This window comes from Zootoca vivipara, chromosome Z2 (assembly GCF_965207765.1).
Source record: "Zootoca vivipara chromosome Z2, rZooViv2.hap1.1, whole genome shotgun sequence".
Lineage (NCBI taxonomy): Eukaryota > Metazoa > Chordata > Lepidosauria > Squamata > Lacertidae > Zootoca > Zootoca vivipara.
The window spans coordinates 27,817,177-27,832,976 of NC_142585.1; the positions used below are offsets into that span (position 1 = coordinate 27,817,177).

The 15,800-nt window shown below is 43.6% G+C and overlaps 1 protein-coding gene and 1 long non-coding RNA gene across 4 annotated transcripts in view; one reads left to right on the forward strand and one right to left on the reverse strand.

The window, feature by feature from the left end:
• Positions 1–15,274, forward strand: part of LOC118084151 (vascular endothelial growth factor receptor kdr-like) — a 198,883-nt gene extending 183,609 nt beyond the window's left edge. For all 3 annotated transcript variants that reach the window (XM_035113499.3, XM_035113500.3, XM_088664660.1), the window contains one exon: positions 11,096–15,274. In XM_035113499.3, coding sequence (XP_034969390.1) covers positions 11,096–11,294 — 199 coding nt within the window. In that variant the 3' untranslated portion in view covers positions 11,295–15,274. The remainder of the gene's footprint in view (positions 1–11,095) is intronic.
• Positions 1–15,800, reverse strand: part of LOC148686600 (uncharacterized) — a 93,271-nt gene that overhangs the window by 18,102 nt on the left and 59,369 nt on the right. The window lies entirely within an intron of this gene.

Genomic DNA, 15,800 nt, shown 5'->3' on the forward strand with positions numbered 1-15,800 from the left:
ACGTGGCTGTGTTGGTCTGCCGTAGTCGAAATAAAAAAAATCCTTCCAGTAGCACCTTATAGACCAACTAAGTTTGTCATTGGTATGAGCTTTCGTGTGCATGCAGATATCTGAAGAAGTGTGCATGCACACGAAAGCTCATACCAATGACAAACTTAGTTGGTCTCTAAGGTGCTACTGGAAGGATTTTTAATTTTGTTTAAACAAATAAATGATTAGGAGTGCAAATCTGTACAAGTATACCCAGAACATTATTTCAATGGTATTTACTGTTGTGCCACCTCATATTTACCTCAGGTCCTCTGTACCACTTTCTTTCTCTTAAGAAGATGTACAGTCCTGACCTGGGTTTCTGAGAGCTATCTTTATAACTCATTGTTTCTGCTGCCAGCAGAAATACCGAATATCTGACTATTTCCCACCTCTAACATAGCCAGTCAAGTGGCATGTGTGTATGATACAACAATTTATTAAAAAAGAAATGGCAAAAAATGGGGTTTTGATGACTCAGTGTACAAAAGCATATGGTGATTGTGATTCATATAAAACAAAATCTAGTAACAATGCTGACCCTACCCTATCAAACTAACCCTGCCACCACCCAAACACTCTTGACTGCCCCCCATCAGTGTTCAAACTCCCTTTCAAAACTCACACCTACCTCAGCACTCTCTCTCAACCTTCCAACCTCACAGCTACCTCAGTTCATCTTGTATATTCACCTACACATTTATCACATTTTAGTTTTCCTTAACTGGTGATAGTAAAGCACCCTTGACCACACCTCAGAGCTTCTCAGCACATAAAAGCTCTGTTCTCCAGCATATCAGCACTGCCATGCACACCCCATACGCATCACATTGCCATGCACACCCCATACGCATCACATTGCCTATGGTAAGGCTGGTCCTGGTGTGTATAGTAGGAATGAGGAATCTCAGGTTTGGGGGCCAAATTTGGCCCTCCATACCTCTTTATCTGACCGCAGGACTCTCCCCAGGCCACACACCCTCCTTAGTGGTACCCCTTCTGCCAAGGTAACCCCCCTCTTTCTGCCTGGCTGGAAAGTGTCTTTGAACTCTAATAATGCCTCTTTCTACCCTGGACAATAGATAGAGCTGGGTGCTGCAGTGTGTGTAGACAGTAGCCTACAGAACGAAAGTAAAATTCACATTTGTGTCTCTGCCCACGCCTATCTCTAGCCTTGCCCATTAGCATGTGGCCCCTGGAAGGTTGCTTGGAAGGAAATGTGGCCCTTGGGCTGGAGTAAGTTCTCCATCCCTGGTTTATAAGGTTTAAGCCTCAGTTGACTAAATAACTGCACTCCTAAAGTTTATTTCATATATTTATGAGGATCATTCCATGTCATTGAAAGCCAACACCTAGTTAAGCACTGAGAAAAATACAGCTTTGCATCTACCCACAAACTTGGAAAAAGCAACTCTGAGTATCAGCTCTTCTCTTCTCCATGGCTTGCTGAGGCTGGCTGGGAATCAGTATGTCGCCCTTGTTAACGATATCTCTCTTCTTATCAAAAACATTTATTCTGGACCTATTACAAACAGTCCTGCTTTACTTCTACAAGCCCTACGGAAGGCTTAGTGTGTTTTCCAAACCAGGGTGGCTCTTGAGGCTCCCGCCCTCTTTCCACCCCCCGCCAAATCTAGCTGTTTATTTGACTTGCATTTGCTGAGTTGAAAGGGTGGAGGAGGCGGTGGAATTGGCAATGCTTAAGTGAAGAATTTGGAGAGTTTAGGGAAGACAAATATAAAACTCTGGGACTGGGAATCCTGTTGGACAAACAATGACTGTATGCTGTGTCAGGTGTTAAGAAAAGAGAAACAACATCCAAAGAGACAGGCTGAATATGAGTTGGGTGTGAGTCCTGTATCTTCCCTCCAGAGATATATCGAATGAAGGCAAGGAAGATCTGAATACTTTTTCCCTGAAAACTGAGCTGTTTTTAGCAAGGGGCGTAGCGTGGGGAAGGCCAGGGGGCCCATGGCCCTGGCTGCAGATTTTTGAAAGGGCGTAATGGGGTGCAACCAGGCTCCCTCACTTCCCAAGCTGCACCCAGGCTGAGACTTCAGGGCTGGGCAGCAGCAGTGCCTCCTTCCCCTTATGGTCAGTGAAGGGGTGCCACTGGCACCGCCCAAGGGGCAAGAGGCATGGGCAGCCACCTCTGTGAATGGGGCATCACAGCCCTCGGTTCTGTCCTCATCACAGGGCAGCTTTGAGCCTCTTTTTCCTCCCCTTGCCTCACTCACCTTTGGCTCAGACCGCCACGGCTCTGTTGGCAGTGAGGGCTTCGGCTAGCATGGCCACCCTCTGCACCCCAGCGTACTCGTACTTCCCAGGCACTGAGAACCCACGCTATGTGGATGTTTTCAGCCTTTCCAGTGAATGGGTGGCAGGCAATGGGAGGGAGTGTGTGCAGCCCTGAGAAACTGTTGGAGAATTTCTTCTCTATCCCTAGATTAATTTTCCAAGGCTGAAGCAGGCCGAGACGTAATACACAGAGAGAGGAGAGGGCTATTTATGGCTGCTTCCAGGGCTCTTGCGCTCTGGTCCTGCACGCAGGTTCCCCACAGGCATCTGGTTGGCCACTGTGATAACAGGATGCTGGACTAGATGGGCCATTGGCCTGATCCAGCAAGCTCTTCTTAAGTTCTTAGAGAAAATGTATATGCTGCCCTTCCTCCCCCTCCCATGGAGACATTCTCTTTTCCCCTCCTGGGAGAAATTTTGTGAAATTGCCCCCAACGTTTCTGTGCCCTCAAGCAGTATGGAGCATTTTCATTTGGCAATTTGTGCACCACTCTCGTCTGAACAGGCCTGTAGCAGTGAGGTACACCTCATGTTTACGTCTGCAGCAGGGCAGAAGCACCTTGGTCGTCATACTCCTCTGAATTCCTTCAGCAAACCATTATTTGATATACATTGAAGTATTGGCTCTGCCTTGTTTTTGTCATACCCAATTAAGCTCAGAAATAATTAGACCTAACAATTTAGCTGAGAACCAAGATATTCCCCAAGTAGGGCATAGCTGAGGTGCTTCAGGCATCAGAATGCCGAAGCATTCCAGCAAGGATACTGCCTTTGCCTCAGACACATTTCTCCTAGCAAAATCAAATAGAACAACCCTCCTCAACTGTGGCAGGCCTTCCTGTTCCAATCTAAAGTGTTAGGGGGCAAATCATAATCATTAACTGCTTCTGATGGGGCTCCAACTGGTTGTCCGAATCCTACATTGAAGCTAAGGGACTTGCCTCAGGGACCATACTCCCTGCTACAGCACACACACTCTGTGCCGAGTAGATTCCAGGTTCACACCCCAGCATCTGCAGGTAGGGTTTGGAAAGACCCCTACATTGCCCATCAGTGTAACCCAGAAGTGGAAAGAGCTCAGGCTTGTGGGATATACTTTGCTTATTACTAGAACCCCTCAATCCACCAACTGCGATTAGCTGAAATTCTGAGCACATGCTCAGATCAAGGATTTGTTTTCAGTTCCAGAACTGAACTCTCAGCAACTTTATGCAAAAATCTGCTCCTGGTTTTCCTCCCAGGCTTTTTACATTTTGGGGGGAAATATGACATTTTAGTTGTCATCTATAAACAACTGCAAATCACCCAGAGATCTATCAGTAGTTCTTGATCTACATTTTGCCTACCATTAGTGTACATAAACTAAACTAGATGGACCAATAGTCTGACCTGGTACAAGGTCCTTTGCTGATGCTTATTAAAATAGCCAAGTTTCTCTGGTAATCTAGGTGCTCACTGAATGCCAAATTCATATCCCCAAAAATTAATCTGACTAAAATCAGGGGAGACAACCTGACCATCCAACTGGCATCACTAGAATTTCCAGTGTTTGCACCACCTGTTTCTAGCATGTTAATACAGACTGAGAGCATGTTCCAGGCCTTAAACCTTTACATCCCATTAATTGTCCCATGAAGCAGATTGTGGGGGAAATAGCCATTGTTTCAACAACCACATTCACTACTGCAAATTCTAATTCAACTTACAACCATTATTAAATCCATTAAGGGCCTTAAACACGCTTGCCCTGCAAAATAAAAATAAAAATAAAGCCTCATTACACACCTATAAAAAGCCATAAAGCCCATTATAAGCCCCTGCAGCTCAATTACTGCAATTGTTACAGGACTCATATGCAAGGTATAACTTGCTGCAAACAGCAAATTGATTGGGATGTCTTTCTTTGAGGGCTGCTGCTCCTTGTGTACAGAATTTTTAATGAATGGGAAAATCTATTAAGCCTGAAATCCTAGGCAATCTTATTTGGGAGTACGGTAAGCTCAATTGAACATAATGGACTTTGTTCCTAAGAAAGTATGCATGAGCTCAAGCATTCTCATTCATAGGGTTTTGGAGCCACTATTCCAGACCTATGAGGCCACCATAATGTGTCTGCCTTATTTACATATAAAGCAGGGAATTGCTTTAAAAAAAACCTGCTAAGTGCTTTCCCCTCCCACACCTTAACCTCCTCACAATCTTGCACTATCCACTTTTCTCCATTTCCAGCTACAAAAACAACATCAGACAAGAATAGTGGGGAAATGGCTGGAGCAATTGACTGTGGAGAAAAACAACCTCACCTTTGTTTTATAGATGAGGAACACTTGAAAAGAATAGACCATTGGTCCATCTAGCTCAGTATTGTCCACACTGAATGACTGTAGCTTCCCTGGGTTTCAGACAGGGGGTGTTCCCATCCAGGTGTTCTACCACAAGGCTTTGGTCCTCCTAGTAGGAAAGGAGATCCAAAGGCGGCTTCCAGAACTTCAATGGGAAAACAAAATGTGTATCTCAAATCATGTAAACAACACTGGCAGCATCTCAAGATTGGGTCAGTTGTTGAGCAAGGGAAAAACAAAATGAAATCTCAGTAAATACAAAAAGTTGTTAAGGATTAGGAAACAAAGGCTGAAGAGTTGTCTTAATTTCAGGGTGTGCAGCTTGGGTGAAATGATTATTTTCTAGGATGGTAATTGCATTTCAAATCTGCCAGAGATAGTTAACCACACTCCCTGCTTCTGACCAAACTTGTCATCCCTCTGACTTGGGAGCAAATATAAAATGTCATTGTTTGAGAGGCTCGCTTTAAACATTAGCTGACAGACAGTGTCATTCCCAGATTTGACATGGTGGCTGGGAAGAAGCTCCCTTCTTCCTACATACTGGGAGCTGACAGAGCTCTGAGAGTCTCATTGTGTGGCCAGGCTAAGCCTTAATAACACTTCTTTTATTGGGCACTGCAAGACTCGCCCAGGCCAAGGTCCAAGTTACACAGATATTTTTGTGTTTTTCTCAATCCCCATTGACCAGTTTAATACCTGGTAAATTATAAAAGCTGCTGGAGTTATGGAGTCAGCTGAGAAGAAACATCAGGGGTCACCAATGGCAGGGTGTGTGGGTGAGAAATAGATGAATACTCTTCACAGGAAGAGTTTAACAAAGAGAGGGGAGAAACCAACTGCATGCAAGGATACAAACATGCCTATGTTTATCATAAGAACATAAGAGATCAAGCCAAAGGCCGACATGGTCCGACATCCTTTTCTCACAATGGCCAACCAGATGCCTCAAAGGGCAGTCCATAAGCAGAACCTGAGTGCAAAAGCAGCTAGAGGAGGAGGAGAGAACAGAGGGTGAAGAAAGAGCTGTGATTGGTGGAGGGTCATCTTCCCATCCTCTAAGCCCCCTGGGAAACTCAGCAAACCTGCTGCACCTGGAACTGGGTGTGGAGAGTGCAGCTGAATAGGACTCAGGACACGACTGAGCAACTAAACAACAACAAAATGGGCAGCCTAAGGAACTGCCATTCACCTTTTGTTGTTGTTGTTGTTTAGTCGTTTAGTCGTGTCCGACTCTTCGTGACCCCATGGACCATAGCACGCCAGGCACTCCTGTCTTGCACTGCCTCCCGCAGTTTGGTCAAACTCATGTTCGTAGCTTCAAGAACACTGTCCAACCATCTCGTCCTCTGTCGTCCTCTTCTCCTAGTGCCCTCCATCTTTCCCAACATCAGGGTCTTTTCCAAGGATTCTTCTCTTCTCATGAGGTGGCCAAAGTATTGGAGCCTCAGCTTCACGATCTGTCCTTCCAGTGAGCACTCAGGGCTGATTTCCTTAAGAATGGATAGGTTTGATCTTCTTGCAGTCCATGGGACTCTCAAGAGTCTCCTCCAGCACCATAATTCAAAAGCATCAATTCTTCGGCGATCAGCCTTCTTGATGGTCCAGCTCTCACTTCCATACATCACTACTGGGAAAACCATAGCTTTAACTATACGGACCTTTGTCGGCAAGGTGATGTCTCTGCTTTTTAAGATGCTGTCTAGGTTTGTCATTGCTTTTCTCCCAAGAAGCAGGCGTCTTTTAATTTCGTGACTGCTGTCACCATCTGCAGTGACCAAGGAGCCCAAGAAAGTAAAATCTCTCACTGCCTCCATTTCTTCCCCTTCTATTTGCCAGGAGGTGATGGGACCAGTGGCCATGATCTTGGTTTTTTTGATGTTGAGCTTCAGACCATATTTTGCGCTCTCCTCTTTCACCCTCATTAAAAGGTTCTTTAATTCCTCCTCACTTTCTGCCATCAAGGTTGTGTCATCTGCATATCTGAGGTTGTTGATATTTCTTCCGGCAATCTTAATTCCGGCTTGGGATTCATCTAGTCCAGCCTTTCGCATGATGAATTCTGCATATAAGTTAAATAAGCAGGGAGACAATATACAACCTTGTCGTACTCCTTTCCCAATTTTGAACCAATCAGTTGTTCCATATCCAGTTCTAACTGTAGCTTCTTGTCCCACATAGAGATTTCTCAGGAGACAGATGAGGTGATCAGGCACTCCCATTTCTTTAAGAACTTGCCATAGTTTGCTGTGGTTGACACAGTCAAAGGCTTTTGCATAGTCAATGAAGCAGAAGTAGACGTTTTTCTGGAACTCTCTAGCTTTCTCCATAATCCAGCGCATGTTTGCTATTTGGTCTCTGGTTCCTCTGCCCCTTCGAAATCCAGCTTGCACTTCTGGGAGTTCTCGGTCCACATACTGCCTAAGCCTGCCTTGTAGAATTTTAAGCATAACCTTGCTAGCGTGTGAAATGAGCGCAATTGTGCGGTAGTTGGAGCATTCTTTGGCACTCCCCTTCTTTGGAATTGGGATGTAGACTGATCTTCTTCAATCCTCTGGCCATTGCTGAGTTTTCCAAACTTGCTGGCATATTGGGTGTAGCACCTTAACAGCATCATCTTTTAAAATTTTAAATAGTTCAACTGGAATATCATCACTTCCACTGGCCTTGTTATTAGCAATGCTTTCTAAGGCCCATTTGACTTCACTCTCCAAGATGTCTGGCTCAAGGTCAGCAACCACACTACCTGAGGTGTACGAGACCTCCATATCTTTCTGGTATAATTCCTCTGTGTATTCTTGCCACCTCTTCTTGATGTCTTCTGCCTCTGTTAGGTCCTTACCACTTTTGTCCTTTATTATGGTAATCTTTGTACGAAATGTTCCTTTCATATCTCCAATTTTCTTGAACAGATCTCTGGTTTTCCCCATTCTATTGTTTTCCTCTATTTCTTTGCATTGCTCATTTAAGAAGACCCTCTTGTCTCTCCTTGCTATTTTTTGGAAATCTGCATTCAGTTTCCTGTATCTTTCCCTATCTCCCTTGCATTTTGCTTGCCTCCTCTCCTCCGCTATTTGTAAGGCCTCGTTGGACAGCCATTTTGCTTTCTTGCATTTCCTTTTCCTTGGGATGGTTTTCGTTGCTGCCTCATGTATAATGTTACGAGCCTCCATCCATAGTTCTTCCGGCATTCTGTCCACCAAATCTAAATCCTTAAACCTGTTCCTCACTTCCACTGTGTATTCATAAGGGATTTGATTTAGATTGTATCTTACTGGCCCAGTGGTTTTTCCTACTTTCTTCAGTTTAAGCTGGAATTTTGCTATAAGAAGCTGATGATCTGAGTTACAGTCAGCTCCAGGTCTTGTTTTTGCTGACCGTATAGAGCTTCTCCATCTTTGGCTGCAGAGAATATAATCAATCTGATTTCGATGCTGCCCATTTGGTGATATCCATGTGTAGAGTCGTCTCTTGTGTTGTTGGAAAAGAGTGTTTGTGATGACCAGCTTGTTCTCTTGACAGAACTCTATTAGCCTTTGCCCTGCTTCATTTTGAACTCCAAGGCCAAACTTGCCAGTTGTTCCTTTTATCTCTTGGTCCCCTACTTTAGCATTCCAATCCCCTGTAATGAGAAGAACATCCTTCTTTGGTGTCATTTCTAGAAGGTGTTGTAAGTCTTCATAGAACTGGTCAATTTCACTTTCTTCAGCACCGGTAGTTGGTGCATAAACTTGGATTACTGTGATGTTAAAAGGTCTGCCTTGGATTCGTATCGAGATCATTCTGTCATTTTTGAGATTGCATCCCATTACAGCTTTTGCCACTCTTTTGTTGACTATGAGGGCCACTCCATTTCTTTTACAGGATTCTTGCCCACAGTAGTAGATATGATAGTCACCCGAACTGAATTCACCCATTCCCTTCCATTTTAGTTCACTGATGCCCAGGATGTCAATATTTATTCTTGCCATCTCATTTTTGACCACATCCAGCTTACCTCTATCCATGGTTCTTACATTCCAGGTTCCTATGCAATATTTTTCTTTACAGCATCGGACTTTCCTTTCGCTTCCAGGCATATCCGCAACTGAGCGTCCTTTCGGCTTTGGCCCAACCGCTTCATCAGCTCTGAATCTACTTGTACTTGTCCTCCGCTCTTCCTCAGTAGCATGTTGGACGCCTTCCGACCTGAGGGGCTCATCTTCCAGCGTCATAACTTTTATATGCCTGTTGTCTTTGTCCATAGAGTTTTCTTGGCAGGGATACTGGAGTGGCTTGCCAGTTCCTTCTCCAGGTGGATCACGTTTGGTCAAAACATAACTTCTCTAAGTTATTTAAGCCCCTTCGCCACGACAAGGCAGTGATCCATGAAGGGGCCATTCACCTTAGGCCTGCCCATAAAAAAACAAGTCTAGAGTGGGAGACTAGGGTAATGTCTGCTCTTTACAGAAACTCTTGTCGTCATGAGACTTTTGTGGGTGAGCTGAGAGTTTGTTTGGACCTTGGGTGAGAACCTGGAAGCTAAGAGGGAGGGTGTGTGCCAGAAGGAAAATGAATTTATATTGATTAACATATATTAGAAACTTCATGTTAATGAAACATTTTTTATGTTTAATGTTTTTTTTGTAATATTTTAACTTGTCCGTTGTTGCTTCAGTTTTTTGTACACCGCTGAGAGATGTTTTTAATATATTAAACAGTATAGAAAATAAATAAATAATCACCCTACCTGCAATTTCCAGCAGCTGGTATTCAGAGGCACCCTGCCTCCACCAGTAGAGGTGCCATCATGCTAGCAGCCATTGATGGCCTTTTCCTCCATGAATTTGTCCAATGCTCTTTTAAAGCCTTTCATAGTTAACAGTCTTTGCCTCAAATGTCTCCCTTCCCAGGAGCAAGGATCTCACAGACCTTATTTAGCTAAATGGTAGAGCATAGCACTGCATACAGAAGTTCCCAGGTTCAATCCCAGGCATCTCCAGGTACAGCTAGGAGACACTTCTGCCTAAAACCCTGGAGAGCCACTACCAGTCAGTATAGGCTGTTCTGAGCCCATGTAGACCTCTGACTGCATATGAGGCAGCTTCTTATGTTCCTAATGTTCCACTCAGAATGGTTTTCCACCTGTGTTCTAGGCAGACACCATAAAATAATAGTACTATACAGATCATTCCTTTGCCTTCAGACAGGATTTTCCAGGATGTTAGAGCAGTAAAAACAACAGATAGATGCTCACAGGAGAAATCTAGGATGTTACTGTACCTGTGATTTGGTAGCAGTGTATAATAATAATAATAATAATAATAATAATAATAATAATAATAATAATTTATTCTTTACACCCCGGCCCATCTGGCTGAGTCTCCCCAGCCACTCTGGGCGGCTCCCAATTGAATATTAAAACAATACAGCATTAAATATTAAAAGCTTCCCTAAACAGGGCTGCCTTCAGATGTCTTTTAAAATTAGGATAGCCGCTTATTTCCTTGACATCTGATGGAAGGGCGTTCCACAGGGCGGGTGCTGCTACCGAGAAGGCCCTTTGTCTGGTTCCCTGTAGCCTCACTTCTCCCAATGAGGGAACCGCCAGAAGGCCCTCGGTGCTGGATCTCAGTGTCCGGGGTGAATGGTGGAGGTGGAGACGCTCCTTCAGGTATACAGGACCAAGGCCGTTTAGGGCTTTAAAGGTCAACACCAACACTTTGAATAGTGCTCGGAAACGTACTGGGAGCCAGTGTAGATCTCTCAGAACCGGTGTTATGTAGTCCCAGCGGCCACTCCCAGTCACCAGTCTAGCTGCTGCATTCTGGATTAGTTGCAGTTTCTGGGTCACCTTCAAAGGTAGCCCCACGTAGAGTTATCTCAACCACCAACTGCCACCACCTCTTCCATGCTGCAAACTGGTTTGAATTCACATGAGACAACACACAAATCCACAGGCTGGGCCAGTGTCCTTGGTGAACCAAGTGTGGCACGTCCCAGAATTCTCTGCAGCACACAATGGTTCAAGCTGATGTGGAGCCAGGAAGCAGAAAGATATTAGATGAATTTATTCATTCATTACATTATATATCACCATATTATATTATATTATATTATATCACCAAGGAGACCTGGGACTCCTTGGTCTTAGTGTGACCCTTTAACCCATTATACCATTATTCGGAACACAAATATTTTATGTCTTAAGGGTAGGGATGAAGGAGAGACTTGGTTTGGTTTGCATTTTAATGTGAACCTTTCTAATTCCTACTTCCATAAATAATCCACAGACCAAAGCACAGCTATCCTTCTTAATCCACACCTCACTGGGTTTTGCAGTGTAGTAGTCCAACAAAAAATGTTATGAAAAATGTGTATGAAAGTGCTGGTTTGTTTTTGAGAGGACATTTTTGCTGAATTTTCACTCACTTTTCCTCCCACAGGAGAAAAGCCATCAACAAGAGCAAAGAGTCTGTATTCTCGGAGAACGAGCGCGAGGCTGTGAAGTACCTGTCAGCAACACAGGTGAACGATGCCGTCCAGGAACAGTATGTTCTCCTGCCAGTTGATCCCACCCTGGAGTGCCACAGCCCACCTCCTGACTACAACTCAGTAATTCAGTACTCTGCTCCTCCAGTGTAACTGGCTCAGGGCTGCTCCTCTTCATTTTACACATCTTTCACCATACAGTATATTCATCAAGCTTCCTATTTGTGCTGCCTGCTTAATAGAATCAGTGGGGTGTTCTTTTCACGCAAAAAGGGGGATAAGAGATCACACTCTTATCCAGGTCCATCTCTCCAAGGTATTAAACCCCCAAAGCAGATAGAAGTCCTTTGAAGAGCAGCTGTCTTAAAGGGTATATTTCTGCTGATCTTTTATTTTCTAACCTTCTGTGCAGCAAAATTGTTTAAAGGGGAAAAAATGCAGTTTTACCCATTGCATTGTCATTCTTTGGGGGCGTCTTTCTCAAAGCTTTGGGATATACACTGAAAATTCTGGTTCTGTTAACAGGGGCATATTCTTCAGGGATCACTTCTCTCACACTTTCAGGTAGAAATAAGAATTTCTCTTTTCCTCATTTTTGGTTCCTTATTATCATTACCAAATTTACATCTGCCAGAATCCCACCCCTTTCCCAGTCCACATCAGATTACAATGAGCTTGCACTGCAAAACAGATAAAAGCTAATAAGGGAATAATTAGATGAGCTCATTCTTTTCCAGAGCAAACTTCCCTTCCCTCTTTCTCCCAATGAAAAATCTGACAATTGTAACTGTGTAACTGCCATGACTTCCCCCAAAGAGCCCTGGAAATTATAGTTTAGGAAGGGTGTGGGATAATTCTCCATTACAAATCCCAGGCCCCCTCCCAGCCCTTTCCTCATAGAAATCTCCCTTGGAGGAGAAAATGAAGATTACATAACATCCTTTTCCCTGGCCTGTAGATTTGCCATTAGCTCCACTTTCCTCAAAATCTCTTACAGAAAGAAATGGGTGTGAAAACTTTCTCGGCAATGAATGTTAGTCATTCAGCAGGGACCATAAAGACCTTTAGCCATCTAGGGTAGTGAGGTTCAATATATCCAACAATATTGGAAAAACATAAAGAGAAAATATGCCTCAGGTGTTTTTGAGCCAGGCTAGGTCAGCTGGAAGGCAAGCCTGTGACCCTGTGAAGCTGTGACTCAAAAAGCATCCTCTTAAAAGGCGTTTGGAAAATCTATTCGATTCTGGCAGGGATTTTTCAGACAATGGCTCCACAAAAGAAAACAGTGTGCCTTGATGAGCAGCAAAAACATTTCCTTGAGAGGAAGAGAGGAGAGAGAGATGGCTATTTAAGGTTGGGGGGGTGTAGTCCAGTCACTATCTTGCATATTATGATAAATAACATGTTTTCTTTGGCTGTGTCATATGAATGCTGTGGAAGGTGTGTTGGCTGCACAACCACCCCAGGGCATCTGTACCACACTGTGGTCCTGAAAATCAATGTATGGCTCCCAGAAAGGTGCACTTGCCACTTCTCTGTGATGTCCTTCCCCCACTAAACACACACACACACACACACACACACACACACACACACACCATTCCAGTTAATGTTAACATGCAGCTCTCTTTGGGGAGATACCCATGCTGGTGTTGTACCTCCTTGGAGGTCACATTATCTGCTCATTCCAAACTAGTATTGAAGGAGTGTGGGAAGATGCAACAGCCACTCTGATAAATCCAGAGAATGGCACAGAATGGCACTGTGCTGTGGATTCTTGCTTTGCTTGACCCAAGGAACCTTGCAGCCATTTCCTCAGAGCCAGAGCAGTGGAAGAAATGCCCTAACCCTTTTGCCCAAGCCCCCAATCCTGAAACTCTGACAAACACATAACCTTTTAAGAGGGTCTCTGAAAACTGGTTTCACGACCAGCAAAAGAACTTTCAGCTTTCTCAAGGGCTGTTGCATTCAGCATCTCAGGTGTACAAAAAAGCAGCACTGAGCAGAAACGTAGCAAGAGAGGTACATGTTTGTGTTCTCCTTAAACTCAGCTAATTGGAAACTGAGAAAGAGAGATGCATAAGGTGCCTTACGGCATGAGAGTAGGCATGACCCTTATCTTCTTGCAGGCAGGTGGCCTAATTCACCTCTTGTTCTGGATCTGAAACCCAGAGAGGCCTTCATTGAACTAATATGGAATTGAAGAATTTGTGTAGTATGGCTCTTCCCAAAACCAGAAGCACCCCATCTAGACTCAGTGCCTAGCTTCTCGGTAGGAATGGTTCTGACTTTGGGTTCATAGACTTCCTTACTGTTTTTGTTTTAACCAGCCTGTGTACTACCTAAAAATGAACCTACCGTATATTACTTGTATTTTATTTACTAATATTTTTTCTGCCCTTATCTTCCCATTCCCTTAATTTAATTACTATGTGTTTGTCTTTCCAATTAAGCTGCTATATGAGATAGATATAATCCTGCAGAAGCAAAGCACCTGATCTCACTGGTAGAGGTGAGCCTTTCCTTTGCGTAACCTCTTTTCTCCCCAAAGGTGCTACCAACATGTTTGACTTCTGCAGGATCTTGCTCACTGTGTTTAATCTGTAAACACAGTTCTATATAGACTTTCATTTATGTAGCAACATGTATAATTCTTATGTAGTGCCAAAGAGCAGGAAATCCCCTGAAATAAGAGCTTTCCATGGGTTTACTGAAAATGTCACTAACGCTTGCAGGACAGGCTCCAGTTTATGAGAATCTCCCCAGTTCCACAATTACTGCTAATTTTGCCAAACACCACCCACTTCCCCACCTTCCTTAGAATTTTGGGGACATCTTTGTTTGTTTTGTTTAAATGCTACCTGGCTTCTTTCAGAAAAAAGGGAGCTATGTGAATCTTGTGGGGTTTGGATCAAAGGGCAAGAGAGGCATAACCGACCTTGTTCCCATGTGAGGCTGATCTCGATTGCAGGACAAAAAGAGGAGCCAATTGCCCAATGGAAGTGTATATTTTGGTATCTTAAGACTACTCAGGGAATATTTTGTGACTTTAGAAGATACTCAGCCACCTGCCTTTGTGACCTGACAAATCTCAGATATGTTCAATGTTAATCAGTACAAACCTGTCTCTCTGTTTCAAGCCAGACCTTATCTTTTTTCACTCCTTTAGCAATCCTACATTGCCAGAGAATATAGTATTATTAACCTGTTAGTTTTGTATCCAGGGCCGGCTCCACCATTAGGTAGAATGACACTGAGGGGCACACAAAACTGTGTACCATGTGGCTGACCTGCATCACCTACCTGCTGCCTGTGGAGTTTGTCCTGGCACTAGTGTTGAAGTTAAGAATTCAACTGGCAGTCTAGACAGCTTTTGTACCTGGAATGGGGGAGACACTGACACATGCTTCCCTTCAGGCAGCAAAATGACTTCAGTCAGCCCTGGTTTTCTCTCCCTTTATACCATAATCAGCAGCTTCAGAAAAGACATTTGTTCATAGCTACAACCTATTCTTACAGTGAGATTATTCTTTCAGAAATATATTCCTTGTCCTGCTCTAATTATATGTCGTTATCTGCTGCTGTGACAAAAGCAATAATCACCATATTTCCTGTCCTATATTTCTTTGGCCTTCTGCCTCTCGGTTGAGAAAGACACAGAGACAGAGAGAGACATTTGCTGGGAATCACAAGCAGGGAGAGTGTTGTTGGAACCATCTCCTGCTTGCGAGCTTCCCATTGGCCACTGTGAGAACAGAATGCTGATCCAAAAGCGCTCTTCATACATCCTTAATCTCCGGGCCTTGGTTGTGGGAAGACTTATTATCAGGAACCGCACTGAGCAGAAACTCCCATAGACTTGGGTTTGTTTTTTCTACTGCCCCATTTTCCCATTGTTCCTGAGTTGTCAGTACCATTAACAAATGCCTGTGACTCCAATAATGAGATGGCAGAGCAAGCAAATAAGCAAATGTCCCATTCTGCTCCAAACACTACAGAATGTACAGTGAGACCAGACCCTGTCTGTCTGAAGAATGCACTGGGGGGAACCAAAACACCTGCTCTCTTTATATATTCAAAAAATGTATTGTAATTATTAACCAAAAATAAATAAATAAAATAATTTGATTTTATACAGCCTCAAGCCTCCTTTGTGTCATATGTTCTGAATTCATGCTCTATCCCAAGCATCGGATAGGAATTCCCATGTAAACTGAGGCATCAGAACAAACCCAATCATGATGGCTGCCATATTATTATTATTATTATTATTATTATTATTATTATTATTATTATTATTATTTTCAAAGTCCCAGTTAAAAGCACTTTAGTGCAGGCCTGGTGCCTCTGGGTGGTTGGTAGATCTTTGGGTTCCACTAAAATACACAGATAGACAGAATTGTAACAATAGCACAGCTGTTTTGCATGAGAAGACCCACATTCAATCCAACCATGTCCTGTTAAAAAGCTCAGCTGACAGGTAATGGGGAAGACCCCTAGCCAAGAACCTGAGGAGCTGCTGCTAATCAGAGTTAGTAACAGGCTTTGTGGGGAAATAATATGACTGAAATAAGGCATCTTTCCTAGGAAGGAAGGTACATACTCAATGCATGGGGCCACAATGAAGCTTTTGATTGCTATGGATTTCACAAAAGTGGT